The sequence below is a fragment of the Canis aureus genome, chromosome 22 (genome assembly GCF_053574225.1).
Source record: "Canis aureus isolate CA01 chromosome 22, VMU_Caureus_v.1.0, whole genome shotgun sequence".
Lineage (NCBI taxonomy): Eukaryota > Metazoa > Chordata > Mammalia > Carnivora > Canidae > Canis > Canis aureus.
In genome coordinates this window covers 3,260,740-3,281,336 of record NC_135632.1, presented here as the reverse complement: position 1 = coordinate 3,281,336, position 20,597 = coordinate 3,260,740, and the positions used below count along the sequence as shown (strand labels likewise).

The window sequence follows — 20,597 nt, the reverse complement described above, 5'->3', positions numbered from 1 at the left end:
CTGGGTTAGCCAAACTTAGTCATGACGTAGAAGCAGAAAGATTCAGAACTTGTCCAAACACACGTGCCCGGGAAGCGGCCGCAGACGGACTCGAACCTAAGGCTCCCGATTCAGAATTCTGGGTGCATCTCGCCGCATCACGCTGCAGCCACCCCTCGGACACTGTCACAGAGAAAGACCAATGCCTGGGGCAGAGGAGTGGCGAGCAGGCTCGTATGTCGACGACCGTTGTTCCTACAGGACATCCGGGGAATGCAGCCCCGCGATCCCTCTGGGGGAATGGCAGGCTTCACTTAAGATTGGAAGGAGGAGAATCCCAGGGGCCCGACTCCCAACACAGGATCGGGTGAGCGGGGGGCCCGGCGGGGAGCACGTCTGTTGGGGGGAGCAGCTGGCACGCCCAGGGCACGCGGCGGCCCCCGGGAAGCCTCGGTGTGCTCCCCCGACTCCGGGGTGCAGGGAGGCTTAACACCGAGGCCTGGGCTATTCCTTCACACCCTCCAGAATCTGGGCGCGCTCGGGGACCGCATCCCGCTGCCCTCGGGCCCTGGGGTGGCCGCTGGGCCCCACGGGGCCGTGGTGCACCTGCAGCGCCGGGCTTCTCCCCTTGGCTCCCTGAGCCAGCGGCAGAGGAAGGAGGCTGCAGCTGCCGGGGGGGTGGGGGGAAGCAGCCCCTTATCTGCGTGGGAGTAGTCACCACCGGAGAAGAAATCGGGGTCCCTAATTCCCGTGTCTGCGAGGTCACTCTCATCTAGGAGAATCCACCAGAAAGCTGGAATTCCCCCAAACGTGTTCTGGTTTTTTCTCCAGGGTGAGATTGACAGGCGCCCAGGAAGGCGGGGGGGGGGGCGGGGGGAGCCCAGAACCACAGGCCTGGCTTGGGGCTCAGGAGCAGCAGGGAAGGGGAGCCAGCCCCGGGCTGCCCCCTCAAGAGGGGCCCTCCTCAAGGGGAGCCCCCGATCCCACGGCCAGGCCCAGGGCCCTCGGAGGCCCCGGGCCTTCCAAAAGCTCCCCTGTTGCTCTGCCACCCAAGCCGAGGACCTTCACCCCGAAACCAAGCAGGAATTTGGAGGATCTCAACTCCCCGGATGCTCTGTCCCCTGCCCCAAGGCTAACGCCCCGGAGACACAGCACGTGTGTCAGCCCCCCTGGGAAGGCCTCAGGGCTTCCCGCGCCTGGGATCTCGAAGTCTTGGGCTCAACGACGGCTTCTCTGAGGTTCACATCCGGGCGTCGGCTCCCTGGCGCCTTCTGCTCCCTCCGAGCACCCTCTGGCCCGGCCTGGCCGGGACCCACGTTGGCAACCACGGGGCTGCTCCTGCCGCTCTTGTCACTGATGGTATCTGATGTCACGTGCCAGGAGTCGCTCGGGGTTCTCCACAGGGTGACCGCACGAGGGCTCACTGACAACCTGTCGGGAGGCCTGGTGTTTCTGGGGTGGGCGGCACGTACAAGACCCACCGAGAGCTAGGACTGGGGCCTACGAGGCCGGCCCCATACAGGCCCCCGGAGCACAGGGAGGAAGACAGTGAATGACTCGGCGAAGCGGAAAAGAAATACAGGGGTGGAGTCTATAAGTCACCCTGACATGAGAGGACCCCGTAGAGATGAATAATGGTGAGTGGGCCCCACCGAATCCGATCTGTTAGATAACCGTGCCGCGCTTGAAAGGAAGCTGCTTTCCCCTGTGTTTTTGAGCCGTTGTGATTCTTGAGGCACTGAACACACTGGCTTGTCCGTGGAGCTTATATATCACTGCCTGGCTTCTCTTGATGGCTGAAGCCACAAAATAATATGAGGCAGAAGCTTAAAGGGTTCAACTAATTCAACAACAGAGAGAATTTATTACACGCCGCCCTCCCACCCCACCCCACCCCGGTCGTGGGATCGAGCCCAGCGTCCACTCAGCACATAGTCTGCTTCAGATTCTCCCTCTCCCTCTCTTGCACTCTCTCTGTCTCTCAAATAAATAAGTAAAATCTTAAACACAAAACACTATTTAGGAAGTAACAGCAGACCAGGGGGAAGAAGAAGCCCGGAAGGAACCTCCTGCCTCCCATTCTGCTTCTAATGCTAGAGAATGTGCAGGAACCTCGAGCGTGTCTTCTGACCTTTGCATTTGCTGTTCCCTCTGCCTGGAATGCTTTTCCCCACACATCCACATGGCTCGCTCTTCACTACTTTCGGGTAATTGCTCTTCTGTTATTTTCCCAGTGAGACCGTTGCTGGCCATCCCATCTTCAGTAGACTTTTCACACTGTACACACAGGCACGCCCACACCAGCTCCTTCCCTCCCTTTTATAGGGATTTCTTTATTTTTATTTTAAAGAGACAAAGAGAAAGCGTGTGCAAGTGGGAGGAGGGGCAGAGGGAGAGAGAGAGAACCCTTAGGCAGACCGCCGCTGAGCTCAGAGCCAACATGAGGCTGATCCCAGGACCCCAAGATCATGACCCGAGCAAAATGAAGAGTCGGACGCCTAACCAAGCAAGCCGCTCCTTACCCCCCCTTCTTTTCCTTTGGCACTTGTCACTTATCTGTCTTATTTCTTGTTCATTCTCTTCTTCACCCATTAATGCATAAACTTCATGAAGGCAAAGATTTTTGTAGATTTTTGTGTGTTTTGTCTACTGATAGGTGCCCAACACCTACAACATGATGGCTGCGTTTCCAAAAGGAGATGCTCGGTAAAAAAAAAAAAATGTGTTCAACACGCCCAGGAAGCTTGGATAAGCCTCATGAGGGTTAACAATCTGATGCTCATGAACGCTAAGCTAAAATTTTTATTTGTGGCAATAATTCAGATATAATTTGTAAAGCTAATCGCATTCTGTTAACTTAAAACTGAGGGTAAGAGCTCCACTACGGTAATTATTGGTTTCACATAAGCTATGCACAGTACATCCTCTTTTGCAAAACTGCGATCGGGCAATTTACATTCGACACTCCGATAAGGCATTTGAGCCCTGTGCTGACAATAAGACTATAAATTGCCTGATTACAGAGTAACTCTTTGGCTTTCTAAGCACAACACTGCCTTTCCTCAGAAGAGCTCAAAAACAAGGAAAAGGGATTCGAAAGTGGAGCAAAAACTTTATATATCTCCACTAGAATATTTGTTCCTAAAAAAAAAAAAAAAAAAGAATATTTGTTCCTTTATGTATATTCTCTTCCTAGAGTCTAACAAAGAGATAACCTGTAAAACTTCACAATTTAGGTGCTCTTTGCTTTTACTAAAGCCCAAATCAAAGGATCCGCATGAAGGATCATACCTATCTTTACAGACTCATGTTCTGAACTACCTACCTGTGTGGCTTCCTAGAAACCAACCAGGAGCCTTTGAAGACGGGAAGAATCAGCGGGGTTATTGCACAGGTGAGGTTAGTGACGTGTTTCCATAAAACGACAGCAAGCTCTCCTTCATAGTCACAGATACTTAACATGAAAAGTTAGGAGCTCACTGATATTAGAAGAAAAATTATATAACTGGGTGGATTTAGAAACCAGGACGACTTGGCTTTTACTCAGAGCAATAAATGACTATGTTGTGATAGTAGCTAAACTTCCACTACTCGTTTTCACCAAAAACAGCATTCCCTAACTATGTAACTTAGTCAAGCCGCTCTGTTCCCTGCTCTCAAACAATAGGCTACTCTGAGGCTGGCAATCAAGAGATTTTGGAAATAAGATGCAAAGATAATGGAGATCAGAGACTAAAATTTGGTTTATAAAATATAGCTTAAAAAATAGAGCTACATTATCCATAATTGCATATTGAGTGATAATAAAAATAGTAAGTTTCCGGAAGGGTAAAAAAATCAACAATTTAATATATTAACCATTTTTGCTTGTATAAAATCTATTCAGATTAATGTTCTGCAACCATAGCCCTATTAGTGGTATTTGAGCTGATATAAACTATTAAAAGGCAACAAATTAATACAGATGGTAATTTTTCCTTTTCAATTCAAGCTGAATCTTCCCCACTTCATCCTTTTTGAGTCGCACTAAAGCCAAGAAAAAAAAGTGTCTGCTGAGAGGTTGGCCGTCTTTAGACTCATGTCCACTTTGGAGTAAGGCTGGCTCCTTCGGTAACCACAGGAAGCCATATTAGTTACTATTTCAAAGAGAGTGCACTGTTTTTAGCAATGTAATAGCTGAATTCAGGGCAATGATGCAAATTAGAAAATTCTGTGTAAAATTTCTCTGTTTCAGAGGGAAGAATGAGTCCCGGTCTCTAGAGGAATACAACTTTTCCACAAAAGTCAAACTGCAAACACTACAAACAAGCTAATGTGAGGGGGGTACTGCTCTCAGGCTGCCCTGTGATCCTGACAATCCTAGGAGTCATAGAGGTGGGGGAAGGGTAAGAAATCCCAAACCCTCCACGAGGAGATGAGGGGTATCTCTTTAAGCTTTACATTTCCTCTAGGTTTGCATAGGTTTGCATTGCATTTACTTTGGATTCCCTGGTTAAATGATGCTTTTTTTCTTTCTTTTTTTTTTTTTTTTACACAAAGGTACCGCCTTGATCCAGCCACAGGGGTCTGAAGCACCATGCAGAGAGCAAACTATCCGGTGCCACTTTATCTAAGACGTGGCAAACTAAAGATTTAGCCAAGGGTCTCAATTCTGGAAGAGCTTGGAAATCCTCTGATCCAAGGTACATTTTCCTAGGGCAAGAATGGGCATCCTAGAGGAGCAGCCCACGCATCGCTGGGTCCTGCAGGCCGGCCTTGACAAGCAGCATAGTAGGGCTGCTAGCAAGAGGCAGAGGAGATCACGCTAGGGCCAGCTCATTTCATGTCACCATGACATTTCCAGCAGCAATTTGAGTTTTGACAAAGCTGAAATGGGGAGAGGATTTCTCCCTCGAGACAGAGGGTCAGACAGGTTAATCATGAACATTCCTTCTAATGCAAAGCCCTTGACTCAATAAGCATCTGAGTGTCTTGCCCCAAAACAAAGTAACTTTCCAAGACTATCCCTTTTGCACCACGGCCACCATATTGTGAGGATTCCAACACAGCAGCAATTTTTACTGCCGCACTTTGGGGTCAACAATTATAACTAAATCTGTGACTCACGTAATGGAGCTTGAACTTGCACTCATCTTCAATTTCATCTGCGCTGTCTTCGTCGGAAACTTCCCCCTCCTCTGCATCATCCCCAAGATGATAAGGCAGCTTCTTGCCCTGAAATGGAGCAACACACCCAATTTAAAAATGGAAATAGTGCAGGTGTCTGATATCCGGGGCAGGTTCATTTGATTGGGAGATGCATCTAGATCATGTGCCTACATCCTAGTTCTGCGACCAAGAAAAGCAAACATCTAGCATTTTTGGCCACTATGAGGGGATTCCTTAAAATACAGGGATGGAGGAGGATGGAAGGACGTTCATATATGTTTGACAGCCAAAAATAATGATGAATTTTTAAATATCATCAGCAGACTGCTATTGAGGCTGATGTTTTCTAAACTCCAACCCCAGTGACTCTTAGTATTCCCACTCTCCACACCATCATTGGCTTTCTGCAGCATGCTGGGTTTTCCCTCCACCTACTCCCTCCCTGCACAGGGTCACCAGCATAGTCAGGTTTCCAGAGAATTCTCTGTCCCCATTCTCCTGCACCTTCCCTGATACCCAAAGCTCTTGACCTTGGGTCCTCAGCACACTGATCATTTCAAAGCTGATTAAATCATTTACATAATGAGAGCAAGATGTATATTAAGACTCCAAACTCTTAGGGTTTGTATATTTAAACATTTTCTTCAACTTACAGAGGGTCGCTTATAGGATTAAAAGTGTGAGATTTAATTTCCCTTTATACTGATATGTATTACACTCCTTATTTGTACGCGCGGTCTACAAAACTGGAAACTACACTCTTCCTTTTTCACACGAACACGTTTAGAGATAGATGCAGATACGTGGGTAATACTTACCTATAATTCTAAGTAAATGTAACAGAACGTTTTTTCACTTCCTCCCATGTGTTGTTAATAACAAAACAGCTCAGAATTAAAGAATCTCTGCCTATATGTTATTTTAAGTCTTTTCTGATACAGAAGGCTTCTATAAAATGAATTTATTTTTCTTTATTTGAGAGGGCACACTATGGAGTAGCTATGTTAATATAGCAGCCCCAGAAATAAGGTTTTCAACTAAGCAGCGACCAGACACGTTCAGGAACATAGACGTTGAGGTCACGACCTCCTTCATTTATTCACCACCGATTACTTACTCAGAGTCAACTTTTGTTTTGGGCACAATGACCGACAACCAAGATGGACCAGTACATAAGACATTTAAAATGTCATGATGGCAATTCCCCCTTTTGAAATAGAACGGAGCCAACATATTTTTTAAACGTTAAAGCAGAACACAGCTAACAAATATGAGAAGTAACATCCACAGGGAAGGAGTAACAATCCTTGAATGACAGGAACAGTTCTGATACCACAAGATGGAAACAAAACTGTAACCGTGATGGGCACACAGTGATGAGCTGATAGGGCAGCCACACCAAGCTCGAGCTTCCTTTCAGGTACGTGTGGTGGTAGGTGAGGGGACAGAGAGAGAAACTGGCCTGCTCTGAGCATCCACGGGTGCCCTAACTTTCCATCCATTTAAAATTGAGTTAAAAGACACGAGGGCCATATTTTTTTTTGCCAACTCTTCCACATTCCTGGTTCTCAAAAGATAATTTATCCAGGCAGACAGGAAGAAAAGCAATGCAACAGAACATGGTTTCTTAAAGCTTCTTATCAACGGGTACCCCTAAGGAAAATTATAGAATAAATTAAGGCACAACTTAATGACTCAAGGACCTGAGTCAAAGAATGTCCGGGTGTCTTGAGGGGTCTCTTTCTGATCTATGGACTATTGCATGCAGGAGTGATCAAGAATTAGATTCATTGGTCCATGATACAAGGAAATATTCTAGAGACTAGAACCATAGCGGCCGCTCACCTCCACGCTGCATGATCCAAGGAGTGTGGTAATGATGCTATGATTCGTATCTGTAAAAAGTAAGAAGCCTGGACCAGATACAGTTTGTTTCAGCAATAAAAGCCTATGGAAAATTACTAAGTTTGTTATCATTTCTGTTCAAAAGCAACTTTTTATTTGCTTTTCAGGAGATAAGTGTGGGGATATAGATATATAGATACAAATATAAATATATGATTGGAAAGTATGTATATTATAATAATAAACAACTTGTCAATCTCTAAAGTGGTCAGGAGCTGCTAAAATGGTGGCTTTTGGACCAAAGATTGCTCTCGGCTAAAGGAACATAGGAAAACCAGTTCTTTTATTTTTGCTTCAAATGGAAACATGTCGGTTCATAGATCTGGGAGGTCTCTTTAAAGTCTGAAGAACGTTGCTACCAGCAAATGAACCTTAAATGCCCTGAAATGCTTGCGGCCCATGCTGTTGCCACTCCTCCCAATGAGTGTCCCGGATCATCTGGTTCTGGCACACCCAGCGGCCCAGAAGCCCCAGGACATTGTAGGACAAATGGCCCAAAGTCCAATCATGCAGAAGGGACTCAATTCATATCAACCTTCTACCTTAAGTTCCACTGTCCAAAAGGGAAGCATTTCGATCAAATGGACTTACTCTGCATTTAACCTCCTGACTACTGGCTAAAGACTATAGGAAACAGGAAAACTATTAAGCAAAACTATTAAGGTGGCATTTAGCTTTTTTAACCCAGCAATTAGTTTTTACCACAAGAGTTTGTTTTATCAAGACTTCAGGAAAACTGACCTTAAAAAAAAAAAAAAAAAAAAAAAAAAAAAGGAAAACTGACCTTCATGCTATCTCTCACATTATTTGGAGCTTTTATTCAAAATGCTTTCACACGTACAAATGCCCGACAGATTCAGTCTATGATTCTCATTTAACTGATAGAAAAACCAGTTTTGACCAATTCCAAAGATAAGTACTTCACATTTTTCCCATTTGCTGACCTCCCTTAGAGCCCCTGTTAAAGTATTCCTAGGAAATTACAGTTTGACTTTCGTATGCCTCCTTTGTGATATTTGATTTTTTTGGTACACGTTTCTTTTAAGTAAAATGTAACCCAATTTGAATATTAATACCCTGCTGCTCTTCCTTGGATTTTTAGTCTCAAAATAATACAACTATCCAAGATGGATTTAGTGCAAACACACAAAATTAACTGGAATTAAGTAAAATCACAGAGTCAGCCATGTGAGATCTCAAATAACTGTTTTTTTGGGTTCTACTTTGTATGAAAAAATATTCATTGCAGGTAGTAAATTTCTTCCCTTAGAAAATCTGTTCATAAAATGTCATTCTATTCACCTACTGCTCCTTCGCATACACACGAGTCCTGTGGGCATTTTGTCTGTGCCTATGATCTGCTTTGAAGCAAGCTCCTCTCACTTACATAACCAAGGCTGATCAACCGTAAAGACTGTCGTTTGTTTGCTTTTTCTTTTTCTTTCTTTTGTTTTGTTTTTTTTGTTTGTTTGTTTGTTTTTTTTTTGACAGACAGTTATTGGAGCTTGAAATGGGAGAGAAGAATCTGAAAGAAACACTTTCAGATATGGACACAAAAAAAAAAAAAAGAAAAGAAAAAGATATGGACACACAAGGAGCCTTCCCTTCCCCTGTGCCCCATGCACCGATACATATACTTCTCGCGAGTGTAAACTATTACAGACTAACATATTAAACATTTGGTTTACAGTATCGATCTTCTCACTCCACAAAAACAAATCCCAGAATACGTGATCAGTCAATAATAAGCTCTTTCTGGAGGTATAATTATTAATAAATAGGAACAAGGTGCATACACAAACTTAGAGGATCCTTCAAATACTGATTCTATTGTCCTCTTGATAAACCAGTTTTCAGGCCTTAAGGGAAGAAGGGCTTCTAAATGCCTTTTACTGCATTCCATGAGGTAATTACCTTCACTAGGATTTTGCCTTTCAAACTTTGAGGGCTTGGAAGCTGTTTGGTCTCTCCGGTGTCTACAGATGACAGGTCCAGTTTGTCTCCAAATATTCCTTTCAGGTACTGAGCAATCTTCCTCTGCTGCTGGACACTGCAGTGATTCTCAATGGACAGTATGACCGGGAACCTAAGAGGACAATGACATATTCTAAAGGCATCAAGTACAGGCAACTTCCAGGGGGTGTTAGAAAACCATTCTATTTTATTATGTTCTTACAATCCTAGTGACAGAATTTGTGAAAGCGGTGGTGATTAAAATGAGAAAGATGGAAGATGCATTTTTAAAGAAACTCTGCTGACCAAATAAATATATTTTGCCTGGCATAATGGCTGCACAAAATACCAACCATGTGGGATGACTTCCATTAATATTTTGCTTTAAAAAAAAATGGTATATACAGTATGTCTCTTTTAAAAGAAAAAAAGAAAATTTTGAGAGATATGCCCAAAGAAAGAAAGCTCATTTAACGTAAATTCATCTTATTTATTCAAAAATCTAAAGGAGCCAAAAATATATAATGGAGAAAGACAGTCTCTTCAATAAATGGTGCTAAGAAAACTGGACAGCAGCATGCAAAAGAATGAAACTGGGCCACTATCTAACACCATGCTCAAAAATAAACTCAAAATGGATTAAAGATCTAAATGTAAGGCCTCAAACCACAAAAATCCTTGAAGAGAGCACAGGCAGTAATTTTTCTGACATCACCTGTACCAATATTTTTCTAGATATGCCATCTAAGGCAAGGGAAATAAAAGCAAAAATAAACTATTGGGACTACATCAAAATAAAAAGCTTTTCCACAGTGAAGGAAACCATCAACAAAACAAAAAGGCATCCTACTAAATAAAAAAATATTTGCAAGTGATACACTCACAAAGGGGTTATATCCAAAATATATAAAGAACTCATATAACTCAACACCTAAAGCCTCCAAAAAAATCAAATTAAAAAATGGGCAATGGACCTGAGTAGTCATATTTCCAAAAAGATATACATATGGCCAACAGACACACAAAAAGATGCTCAACGTCACCATCAGGGAAATGTAAATCAAAACCACATAAGAGATCACCTTACACCCATCAGAATGGCTAAAACGAAAAACACAGGACACAAGTGTTGGTGAGGATGTGAAGAAAGAGAAAACCCTCAAATGCTATTGGTGGGAATGTAAACTAGTGCAGCCACTGTGGAAAACCGTATGAAGGTTCCTCAAGAAGTTAAAAATAGAACTACCATATGATCCAACAATTCCATTACTGGGTATTTACCCCCCAAAAAACCCAAAAACATTAATTCAAAAAGACATAAACCCCTATGTTTATTATGGCATTATTTACAATAGCCAAGAGATGGAAGCTACCGAAGTGCCCACTGATAGACAAATGGGTAAGGAAGATGTGATGTACACACACACACACAGAAATATTACTCAGCTGCAAAAAAGGATGAGGTTGTGCCATTTGCAACAACATGGATGGACCTAGAGGGTATCCTGCTAAGTGAAATAAGACTGAGAAAGACAAATGCCTTATGATTTCACTTATATGTGGAATCTAAGAAAAAAAAAATGGATAAACAAACAGAATGCAGAATCAGACCTGATAAATACAGAGAATAAACTGCCAGAGGGCAAGGGGCACGAGGGGCTAGGCAAACTGGGTGGAGGGGGGGTGGGAGGTATGTGCTTCCAGTTATGTGGAATGAATAAGTCATGGGAATAAAAGGTAGAGCATAAGGAGCGGAGTCAATGATACTGTAATAACATTGTAGGGTGACAGCTGGGAGCTATACTTGTGGTGAACACAGCACGATGTATAAACTCAAATCACTACTAAGCTCTACACCTGAAACTAATGTAACCTTGTGTGTCAGTTATACTCAAAAAATAAACTTCAGTGTAAAAACTTAAATAAATCCAATTTAAAGAGTGTCTAATAACATCTAACAGACCACTGAGCATCCCTAAGAGCAGATATTTCAAAATCAGCCCCCAGCTTGAAAATCACTATTGAGGATAAGAGATCTTAATGGAATTTGGTGACTTAGAGCATCCTATCCCAAGCACTAAAAAATCAGCTGTATAGAATTATATCCTAGTCTTCATTTGCAGAAAGGAAAAAAGGCCAAGCATTCACTGTCTCCCAGCCCTTGGGCTGCTGTGCGCAGAATGTGAACCTCAACCAGACTGCTGATCACTGATCTTACTCTTCTTCTGACTTCATTCTTTCTTCAGAATAAGAGATTATTCCAAATTTAGCTTGTTGCTATTTCTTTCTACTTTTCCATCATATATCTTCTGGAGCAATAGGCCATATATATTTTCCAGAGTATATAAAGCAATATTTAAATTGGCTCATATATCTACTAGGGAAAAACAATTTTACTCCTGGGCTGTTGTGACGAGGACCTCCTGAAATTACTCTCTCCTCTTTAGTAAAACTGGATGCCAAAGGAAATACAAGAGATGAACCTTTGTGACTGGAGTGTGTTACCCTCCTATAACCTGTTGGCTCTTGTGTTCACGTGGGTTTCATCCTGGAGTGTCAGAAAGAGAGAAAAACACGACAAGCTAGCAAGAGATTGTCTATGCAATCACATCAAGGAGTTTGAACAATGAATATATTTTTTAAAAGATTTTATTTATTTATTCAGAGAGACGCAGAGAGAGGCAGAGACACAGGCAGAGGGAGAAGCAGGCTCCATGCAGGAAGCCTGATGTGGGACTCGATCCCAGGACCCCGGGGTCACGACCTGAGCCGAAGACAGATGCTCAATCGCTGAGCCACCCAGGTGCCCCCTAACAATGAATTTTTAAGTCATCAGTCTGTTTATAAAAAGCCTCTCAGTGTCTAACGATACTCAAAGTAAAGCAACGCTTCTCAACTGGGGACAAGGGAGTCTGTGGGGCCCTTCCCAGGTAGATATTTGCCAATGTCTGAACACATTTTTGGTGGTCACAAAATGGGAAGTTGAAGGGAATGCTAATGACACTCCACGTGTGGAAGTCAGGACACCGCTAACCATCTTACAATGTATAAACCAGCACCTCGCAGCCCCAACAAAGAGTTCTCTGGTCCAAAATGTCATTAGTGCCAAGGTTGAGAAACCTGGGTATAAATAAGGTCTGAGAAAGAAAAGAAAAAGACTGAACTTTTAAAATGGGCTAAATATTAATTAATTAATTAATTAATTAATTAATTAATTAATTTTAAAAATGGACTAAATAAGCATATTAACTTTTAAGTAAAGTGCTTTTCTCTTCTAAGTATTCCCAAACTTGAAATAAGCACCAAGTCATCAGAGGATCCTCCAACGTGGCAGCCTTTTCAGCACCCAAGGTCACTTTTGGAAAACAACGGCAAAATCATTTCCTTGACTTTGCTAAAACTGGTAGCAATCGGGGTAGAAAAGACCCATCTGATTCCAGTGCTTGGGATTCCTGCATGGGGCAGATAGCACAAAACAAACCTGCCACGCAGGGCGCATCTTTCATTGTAACAGCACTTTAACCTCATGGTTTTGTTTTTGTTTTTTTTTTTAAGATTTTATTTATTTATTCATGAGAGACAGACAGAGAGAGGCAGAGACACAGGCAGAGGGAGAAGCAGGCTCCAGGCAGGGAGCCCGCCGTGGGACTTGATCCCAGGTCTCCAGGATCACACCCTGGGCTGAAGGTGGCGCTAAACCGCTGAGCCACCAGGGCTGCCCAACCTCATGGTTAATAAATATGAAGACTAAATATTAAAGATTTTAAAGGCTATGAACTTTCATTAAATTAATTTTATGCAATTGTAGTTTTGTTTCTTTTAATTACAAAAAAAAAAAAAAAAAGCATTTCTTAGCTGTCCAGTATATTGCAGGTACCTGCTAGGCAATAAAAACATGAATAAGATACAGACCCATATTTCCAATGAGCTCAAGGTCTTAAAGACTCAAAAGAGGGACGCCTGGGTGTGGCTCAGCGGTTGAGCATCTGCCTTTGGCCCAGTGCATGACTCCGGGGTCCCAGGATCGAGTCCCACGTCGGGCTCCCTGCATGGAGCCTGCTTCTCCCTCTGCCTGTGTCTCTGCCTCTCTCTCTCTTTCTCTCTCTTTCTCTCTGTGTGTCTCTCATGAATAAATAAATAAAATCTTAAAAAAAAATCAAAAGGAGGCAGGAAACCAAGAGCTATAAAAGTACTTACATAGATAAAATAGAAATATGCTCAGGGTGCCAGGAACAGAGAAAAGAGCATTTACATCAGCTGGTGTATCAGTAAGTTTGCCAGAGGGACAATGTCTAAGCAGTCTGGAAAAATGAATAAGGATTAGGTAGGTGGGAAGAATGTACCAGGCAATGAGGTAAGGAGTTGTGAAAGAACCGGGGTCACTAGGGAATCCAAAAGACAATAAAGGCAGAAACCTCCATCTCTGTGGAGCAATGATGGAAGATCCTGGAAGAGAAAGGAGAGGCCAAGCCCTGAAGGACAGGAAGACAGGACTGTACCACAGGGAGCTTCTGAAGGACTTTAAGAATTGTAACATCATGCATTAACTTTTTAGGAGGGGAAATATCGCACCTGTGTAGAGGATGACCCAAAGGGAAATGAAAATGGAGTCAAAAGATAATTTAGGAGGTACAATTGCCAAGAATTGGTTGAATCTAGGATGATTTGGTTTTTGGCTAACGACACTGGTAGACAGGGCTGCCCCTAAATAAATGGAAATAGAGCCAGAGGAGATTTGGCATTATGAGACGCTGAGTTGAGTTTGGGATGCAAGCTCCATGATGGTAGGGGTCTTCTTTGATCTGTGCCGTGGTTTGGTTTTCTGCACCTATTGCAGTAGGCCTGGCTTAGAGCAGACACCATTAAACACCTGAATAAATAATGACATTTCTAGATTTTGAGGTACCTATGGGATACTCAGGTGATTTTTTTTTTTACTAAGCATTTTTCTACATAGCTCTGAAACTTGGGGGAAAGTTCTGGACATATAATTAACCCAAAGGTAGAACAATGGCAACAACTTAAGAAACAGTGACTATTATAGAGGAATGGGGAAATGGATTAGAAGACCACGAGCCAAAAAGAAAAAAAAAGAGTGCGAATCAATGACAGCATAGAGGGGAATATTATAATAGAAGGCCCCAAAAAAGCAAGTATTGAGGAGAAAAGAGTCACCACTATCCCATGCTAAGGAAGAGACGAGTGACACAAGGATGCTAGACATTTCAGTATGTTTAGGACATTCAGCAAGCTGATGAACCAAGCTGTTTTACTGTATTGTAATATAATATCAATAAACTATTTATCATGCTCAGGAACCTACATTTCCAGACTTTCTGAACACTCTAGAAATGCTGAAGTCTATCTTTGCAAGAACATGCTTCAAGGAACCAATGTTTTGAGATAGAATGGGTTAAGAAATAAATGGAGCATGAGGAAGTACAAACATGGAGCCCATTTTATTTGCTCACAATGTTTTGTTGGGAAGGAAGGAGAGAACTAGGGTCATAGGAAGGGAGATGAAGGCTCCCAAGGAGGGTGTGTGGTGTTATAGTTGTGGTGCATCAGCCAATGCTCTGTGTGCAGGCTTAGCTCCCAAATGTTGCTGTACTTACTCGTTCTTCACAAAGGCGTGCTTGTTGATGGTCTCCACAACATCTCTGAAGAGAATTTTTGAAGTCAGAGTGTAACCATGGTGGACCACTGGCTCTCCATCTGGGCCATCCCAACAGTCAACTGCCAAAAACAGAACTTCACATCAACAATGCAAAGCTGCTGGTATTTGCTAATGTTTCTGGAACTATCAGGCGAATGTTATTTTAAGTTTATTATTTGAGATTATACATGTTATGATCACAACAAAGATTATCAGACAGACAGATGGGTGCTCTGGCATATTTATCAGAATAAGGAATTAAAGATAATAAATGATTTCTTTCTAAGTGCTTTTAGTTAGCAAAGATGTCATATTCACAAGCAACCAAGCATTTACTAAGAAAGCTCATTAGAAATCAATCTAAATCCAATCAAGAATGCCCAAGGACAGTGACACTTCTTAACAGGTGGTTTCTCCAATTTCACTTCTTCATTTTCAGTTTACTAAAGTCCTTTAGTAAATTGCAGTGACCCTCCCAAATCGGTAAGAGAGTTTTTCATTACTATTCTCTTAAACTCATCGTGTATCTATTAGATTTTCATTTTATTAATCTACAGTAGCTACAAAATACGGGCAAATGACTGAATCATTTAAAGCCTTGCTTTCCCCCATTGATAAAAGGAAATGATGGTCGCATTTGCATCATAAGCTTGAGTGGTGACTATGTAAAGCTGCTTATAATCCTGCATGATACATAGTAATTGTGATTTTTTTTTTTTTAAGATTTTATTTATTTATGACAGACACAGAGAGAAAGAGGCAGAGACACAGGAAGAGGGAGAAGCAGGCTCCATGCAGGGAGCCCAACATGGGACTCGATCCTGGGTCTCTAGGATCATACCCTGGGCTAAAGGTGGCGCTAAACCACTGAGCCACCGGGGCTGCCCCAGTAACTGTGACTGTTATTGATAATATTGATATGGGGTTTTTAAAAATATTTTTTTTATTTATTCACTAGAGGGACAGAGACACAGGCAAAGGGAGAAGCCTTTTTTTTTTTTTTATCTTCAAAAAAAAAAAAAAAAGAATAAAGATGCTATTAAGAAGATTGAAGGTTTGGGGATAGGAGCATAAAGAGCCACACTGTCCCTTTGGGCCTTGCAAATGAGGTCAAATGTACCAAAGACATTTTCTTTTCTTTTTTTTTTCTTTTTCTCCCAAAGACATTTTCTAAGAAGAGAAGCTCTGTCCATCTTTTGACATGTACTTGACATTCTTTAATTTGTCTTTGGATATGGGTATAAGAAGAAGGAACAGAGGTTTCAAAAGTATGTATTTGAATAATTTAGACCCTGAGTTAGCCCCGTTGTGGAGGAAAAAGGGCATAACAGGGTTTCTCATGAACTAACATCCTGACAAAAAGAACTGCTGTGGACAAGGCAGCGCCATGCCTGACTCGATCACCACGTGTACATAAAAGGAGCCCCTAAAACTACACTGGTCATGCGAGGAGGTGCTCTTTTGCTAACATGTATCACATAGAATAGCCATAGTCGGGGACGGTTCTTTCTAGATCTAACTTCATCACCCGCCTGCTGAAGAGGGTCACACCACTCCCAAATTGTAACTGGCATCCAAACACGTGGCAATCGTAGCCCAGTCCAAATGACAGCGAAGGTTCCTGTAAGAGCTCATGCTGTGATGGCCATGCTGGCAAGATGGAAATCCTCTAACCAATCCTCCTAGCCACCAAATCACCAGGGGCCCGTTTTTCAATCATGTCACATATTAGAGGCCCCTGAAAGCCCCGACAAAGAGTTGGTCAGTCCCGCAGGCCGGCCGAGCAGCTAACGTGACAGCTTTTCGTAATGGAACTTCGAATGTTCCATCCTGATAGCGCTCCCGGAGGTAACAGGAAAGGTTGTAAACCGATTACAGCAGTGATGCGACATCGGTTCCATAATGAGGGTGAAAATCCCCTGGACAGAACATCCATATTTATTAGGCAACCTGGGCTGAAAATCAAGGGAATGAAAGGCCATGTAAAAAAAAAAAAAAAAAAAAAAAAAGTTATCTAGTTGACTTGCTGACAAATCCACTTCACCAAAAAAGACTTATTAGTCTTCCCAAGACACTATATATATCCTGACCAAGGACATTCCTACAGCTGAACTAATGGAGACGGAAAACACAACATTATCAAACTAGAAGCTTGGAAGTAGAGAGAGTCTTCAGGTCACAGTAGCATGAAGGGCCTGTCCAGAATCATTACTCTCTACCTCTAAGTGCTATGCTTGGCAAAAGCTGCTTCCAAAAAATATCTGTGGGACCTGAAATATTCAATCCATGACCTGCTACATTCCATAAATCACATTCTTTAAATATCCTAGCTATAGCTATTTAAGGGTAAAAACAACTTCATCTGGACCCGAGGTAGAGGACATAGCACTGGGGGTAGGTATGCCAGTGCCTCTGAAGCCCAAGCTTCTTCAGCTGTGAACGCTGATCTTCTAAGCACACAGCTGACAGAAGTAGGTAGGAGAGCACAGAAGACCCTGTCATCAAATTCTCAGTCTTCAGGAACAGATACATATTTAGGTGGTAGTCCTAATCTCAAACCAAGCAAATTTAAAGCCAGCCTCCCCTCAGTGCCGCACTTCACCTTCTCTCTAGCCTTCCTTATGTGACCTGGTGGTCCTCAACTGATCCCTCCTAGGGCTCATCACGCCATTTGATGTTTGCTCCTCCAGAAAGCACATAGACTTCCCAGAGAACTGCAGAATGGAGGAGTTAAGTCAATTTGAGTTCAAATTCTGGTCCCAAACTTCCTTGCTTATACGAACTTGAGCTGCTTAAATCCCTCCAAGCTGGGGTGTCCTCTTAAGGCAATTATTATATCTCCCTTAATGTCATAAGAATCAAATGAGAATGTATGGAAAGCACTCCATCAGGTCCTAGCTCACAAAAGGGGCTGAAAACATGGTAGTTCTCCTGTTCCTTCCTATAGTACATCCAAAGCCAAAGGGATAACCATAATTTTGAACAGAAAATAAATCCCAGACAAAGATGACCAAGTCTCTCAGATAAATAGAATTCTTCTCCTCAACAAAAACCTCCCAGAAATAGTAACTGGACTTTCACTGCCCACATATAGACTATTCCAGTAGTAATAGCTTCAAGGAAACCAAATAATAGGGAAGAAATCTGCTGATACAAGCTGGTAAGGGAGGTATTGGAGAGATTGCATGTCCTTTAAAGTTGCACCATAGCTGTGCATAGTCTAAGTTTGTGGGAAGAGCTGGAGCTAAGTAATCTTTTAGAAAAGGAGAACCAGGGCAGCTCCGGTGGCCCAGAGGTTTAGCATCGCCTTCAGCCCGGGGTGTGATCCTGGAGACCCAGGATCGAGTCCCACATCAGGCTCCCTGCATGGAGCCTGCTTCTCTCTCTGCCTGTGTCTCTGCCTCTCTCTCTGTGTGTCTGTCATGAATAAATAAATAAAGTCTTTTTAAAAAAAAATAGAAAAGGAGAATCAAGTAGCCTCTTTCTATTACTTTGCTCATCGGCAGTTAGGAAGAAAGAAGGGAGGTACAAGAGAAGGCCCGTGTCCAATATCATCTACCGTACACAATTAAAAGCTCTCATGTTAAAATGAAAAGACCCCTAAAAAAGCTAAGATTAAAAATCCTTTGTACCTTGAAAAAAAAGAATTTGTATCTTGCTTTGAATTATCTCAATCAGATAACTTCCCTTCTAATGCCCGAAATAAAACCTGGAAGATTCGATGTTCTGATTCAGTACAAGGAGCTGATCATGGGAACATGGCTGGGCTTGGGTAGGACACTGATTTTGGATAGCAAACCAAAAAAAGGGAAGACGGGGTACCTGATGGACCTGGAAAGCAAAAGAAATACTGCACAGGACACAGCCAAACTGGGTTCAGCAAAACTGCAAAAAACGGTCTGGAGCTAACGATCGCGTCATGGAGTCATCACAAGTCCTGCTCCATACTTGGCCTCCAAGGAAATGTCACCATTTAATATGACAGGCAACCATCACTGTGACTCCAATGAGGGTATGTGCCCAGGGAAGCTCCAAGCACGTCAGACATGTGGAACTTCTGGAATGTTGAATGAACAAAGGGTTGAATAATGGCTGAGAGCGGAATGTCATCTCGAGACCTCCTAAAAGGTTTTTATGTTAATATTTTATAAGCTTCTTCATTATTCAGTTGCTTAAGCTACTCAATTGTCAGTCACTTGTGTCAGTAGATGTTCTCTGCATCAACCGCAAACATGCCAGGGCTTAAAGCATGAATTTCCAGAACACGGAATGTGCAGTGTCCTGATTGTTCTGTACGTAGACACTTTTTAACGCCTGTCCAGTTTTTTGTAAATTGACCCTTATAACATGCCAGAAACTCTGACAAAGACCCGTCCAGTTACTAGTCTTATGGCCCTACTGCTCTACCTGTTTCCCCCCCACTATTCCACCCCAAGAACCTGTTCTCTACCAGCACACACACCCCAAAAAGAGATGCCCCTTTGCTCCATGGAATCTCCATCCCATCCCAGACAGACCCCCTCTTATCATCAGACTCTTTTTGGAGTTCTCTTTAACCTCCTTAGGTCAGTTGCCTCGAAGGACACTACCTTTCTCCGCAGATGCTTTTTTTATATAAATCACAGACCAGGAAGCATTCTCTAGGACTCTATAACTACTTTTAAATAATAATTCTCCTACATTCATTTACAAAACAAACAAGCAAACTTTAAACTTTATCCAACTCTACCTTTCTGGAATCTTCCAAGTGACTTTCCTATAGCTTGTTTGTTTTTGTTTTTGTTTTTTTTTGCGCTTAGGTATCTGGATTACAGTTTTTAATCTCCAACTTTAATCTTAAAATTTTTAACATTTAATCTACCTGTCAACATCCTTTGTGAGTTAAAAGTCCATTGGGGGCGATTTACTCTTAGCTTTGACCCCCCAAGTGCTAACGATCCCATCTCCACTCTATTTCTTTTTTTTTCCCCACTCTGTTTCATTCGTGCTCACCCAAGACACGCCGTGGATACAGTCATCACCTGTAACTATATCCAAAAATCCCACTCTGTGATAACAATTCTCTGTTCTTATTTTTTGTATGTCTGATGACAGCTTTCTCCATATTTCTAGCTCTTGGAGTCTTCTAGTCGCTTTACCTTATCCTGTGGCCCCTTATCCACTTCTTTTCCTTTCTTAGACTCATGGACCTCTGACTAATTCCTTAAAAGAGCTCTCACCAACACCTCGAAGATATTTTATGTGACCTAGAAATCTAGAGGCTTGGATCAATTCTATAATCTATCTTCACTGCTCCTACATCTAATCTGCTGGGAATGGGGTGGGAGGAGTCTAAGCATGCAGATTTTGTATAACAAAAAGACCGTTTTAAGACTATTTTTGAAATTAACTAGGACTTCCCCAGATTATCTTGTCAACTCCTTTCTCATTGTTTGTTGATCTTAAGCCCCCAAACCAACTTCCACCCATTTTACACTTAATAGATGGTGCTCTCTTCCCAGAGAAAGGAGAGGCTATCAGGTATGGACTCCTTCAAAATCTCATCCCCTTGTCCCATCTAAAAATAAAACCCATGTCCTCATTTCTTCTTCTTCCAAGTCCCAAAACCTCCCCAAACTGTATCACTCAGTTTTCTCTGAATGCAGAAAAATGCCAAGTGACAACCCACAGCAGCTGCCCCCAACTTCCCACTAGCATGTCTCCAAAACTACTCTAACAAGAGACACCAATAAGTTTCCAGCTGTCAAATGCAACCAGATTGGATAAATTAGTCTTTACCTTATTTTACTTTTCTGTTGCATGGGACATTTTTGATCATTTCCTCCCTGAGGTCCAGGTGGCCATTCTCTGTTAGTTCCTGTTGGTTCCCCTCGCTCCTCCTACATCTAAATGCTGGATCGCTTACCCCCTCAGTCTGCTCCTCTCGGTAAGTGATCTTATACACTTTCAAGATTTT

At 42.5% G+C, this 20,597-nt stretch overlaps 1 protein-coding gene across 6 annotated transcripts in view; it reads right to left on the bottom strand.

Annotated features, from left to right (window-relative positions):
- PLCH1 (phospholipase C eta 1) overlaps positions 1–20,597 on the bottom strand; it is a 202,317-nt gene that overhangs the window by 26,833 nt on the left and 154,887 nt on the right. For all 6 annotated transcript variants that reach the window (XM_077864628.1, XM_077864627.1, XM_077864631.1 and 3 more), the window contains 3 exons: positions 14,601–14,721; positions 8,947–9,118; positions 5,086–5,193 (listed from right to left, as the gene is read on the bottom strand). In XM_077864628.1, coding sequence (XP_077720754.1) covers positions 5,086–5,193; positions 8,947–9,118; positions 14,601–14,721 — 401 coding nt within the window. The remainder of the gene's footprint in view (positions 1–5,085; positions 5,194–8,946; positions 9,119–14,600; positions 14,722–20,597) is intronic.